At 38.0% G+C, this 1,674-nt stretch overlaps 1 protein-coding gene across 1 annotated transcript in view; it reads right to left on the reverse strand.

Moving 5' to 3' along the window:
* The window catches only part of LOC124897835, a 12,768-nt gene continuing 11,094 nt past the window's right edge, over positions 1 to 1,674 (reverse strand). The window contains exon 2 of the mRNA XM_047411425.1: positions 1 to 59. Within this exon, the coding sequence (XP_047267381.1) occupies positions 1 to 59 (59 nt within the window). The remainder of the gene's footprint in view (positions 60 to 1,674) is intronic.

A 1,674-nucleotide genomic window follows, 5' to 3' on the forward strand; every position in this document is an offset into this window, starting at 1 on the left:
TCATTTGAAATAAAAGACTTTTCTCCTAACATCCCTTCTTTGCTTTCTTGCGTTTTCACCTGTTGAAGACGTAAATAAAGTTTGTTGTATTCAACACCACAAAGCTTTTAGCTGAGTTGGCCGCAAAACTTCAACATGCTATCTTCTAAGCAAGTAGAGGTCTTGATCTAGTAGTGAAACTAGAAATTTCTCTAAGTGTGTTCTCATCGTAATTTCCTGGGAAGGAATATTAAATTGTTTTGTATTGTACCCAGCACCAAAAGTTGTTTGTAACTAACTTTCTAACAACCTAACAGCTGGCGCAGATGGCGCCTCAACAGAGACTTGAACCAGGTGCTTCCTGAACATCATGAGGAAGATACACCCAATGAGTTCAGTCAAATTGCCACCTTACCTTTCCGACAACCCTCAACTGACCGATCAGAACACAAAATGTTTTATTTTATATTGAGCAGGGATAAATTTGACATATTCTCACATGGGTCCTCCACCTTGACTAGATTTATAACAACAAAATATCATCGGTTCCTACTGGTCATATACGTTGTAATTGTTACATTAACCAGGTTAACATGTGTCACGACCCGAACCGGGGCCCTGGCCGTAACGAGTATTCCGAACTATAAAGGCCCGAAACACCCCTATCTGTCTGGTAATCATGCACATAACTCATATGATAAAAGAAATGCGGAAGATAAACAAGATTACGGAAACATGGTCAAGAATCATATGGAAACAATAATGGGGAATAATGTCTCACATGCTCTATCAACATCTGGAAAACCGTAAGTGATAAACTGAAACTTTCAGACAATCAGGGCTTCCGAAAGATAGAAGGCTCACCAAGTGACTCTGCAAATATGCTTGAGAATCTACTGATTTTTTGGACCCCTAGACTGTGCCTCCGAACCTAGGAGGGAAAGGGGTAGTACTGGTACGCAGAGAAATCAAAAAAACAAAAATATAATATTTTTACAAATTATAAGTGAGAGCCATTATAAAGCAGTTTCATATCAAATCATTTGAAAACGCATGGGCATAATGTAATAATTTATTTTACAACAATGCAATGCAGCTGAGCTAGGTGGCATACCCTACAATATCACATTTACACCAACTGTCAAACCTCGGTTGCCACCGAAATTAGAGTATAAGTGAGGGGAAGACACATAAGATCACACAGCAGGGTGTCTCGACCCAATAAAGTATGGTAGTGCACAAGATCACAAAGCAGGGCTCCTAAACATAGTCCCAATTTGGGAATGACATAATGTCAGGTACACAAGATCACAAAGCAGGGTACCAAATTTCCATGTCGGCAAACACGGTTTCCAGCAATGATCCCTTACACTCAAACGCCTTCTTCGGGCATCCACCTATCTCATGAAAAATCAATGTATTCAACTTCATTTAATTCCATCACATATCATATTCTGTAGGGTATCGTCATACCCAACTTGCAAGTCATCAGTATCACATCATTCTTTTCATTCAATCATTATATTCAACATATCTCAACATAAACAACCCTCTCCTTGCAAGTCAAAATCATATCCAATCATAAAAATTTTCAAAACATTTCATGTCATGCTTTTCAAGATGATTTTCAAACAATTCACATCATATGATAATTTAAAACAAAATCATATCAAGAGAGGGATTTCACATAATTCA

Source organism: Capsicum annuum, chromosome 4 (genome assembly GCF_002878395.1).
Source record: "Capsicum annuum cultivar UCD-10X-F1 chromosome 4, UCD10Xv1.1, whole genome shotgun sequence".
Lineage (NCBI taxonomy): Eukaryota > Viridiplantae > Streptophyta > Magnoliopsida > Solanales > Solanaceae > Capsicum > Capsicum annuum.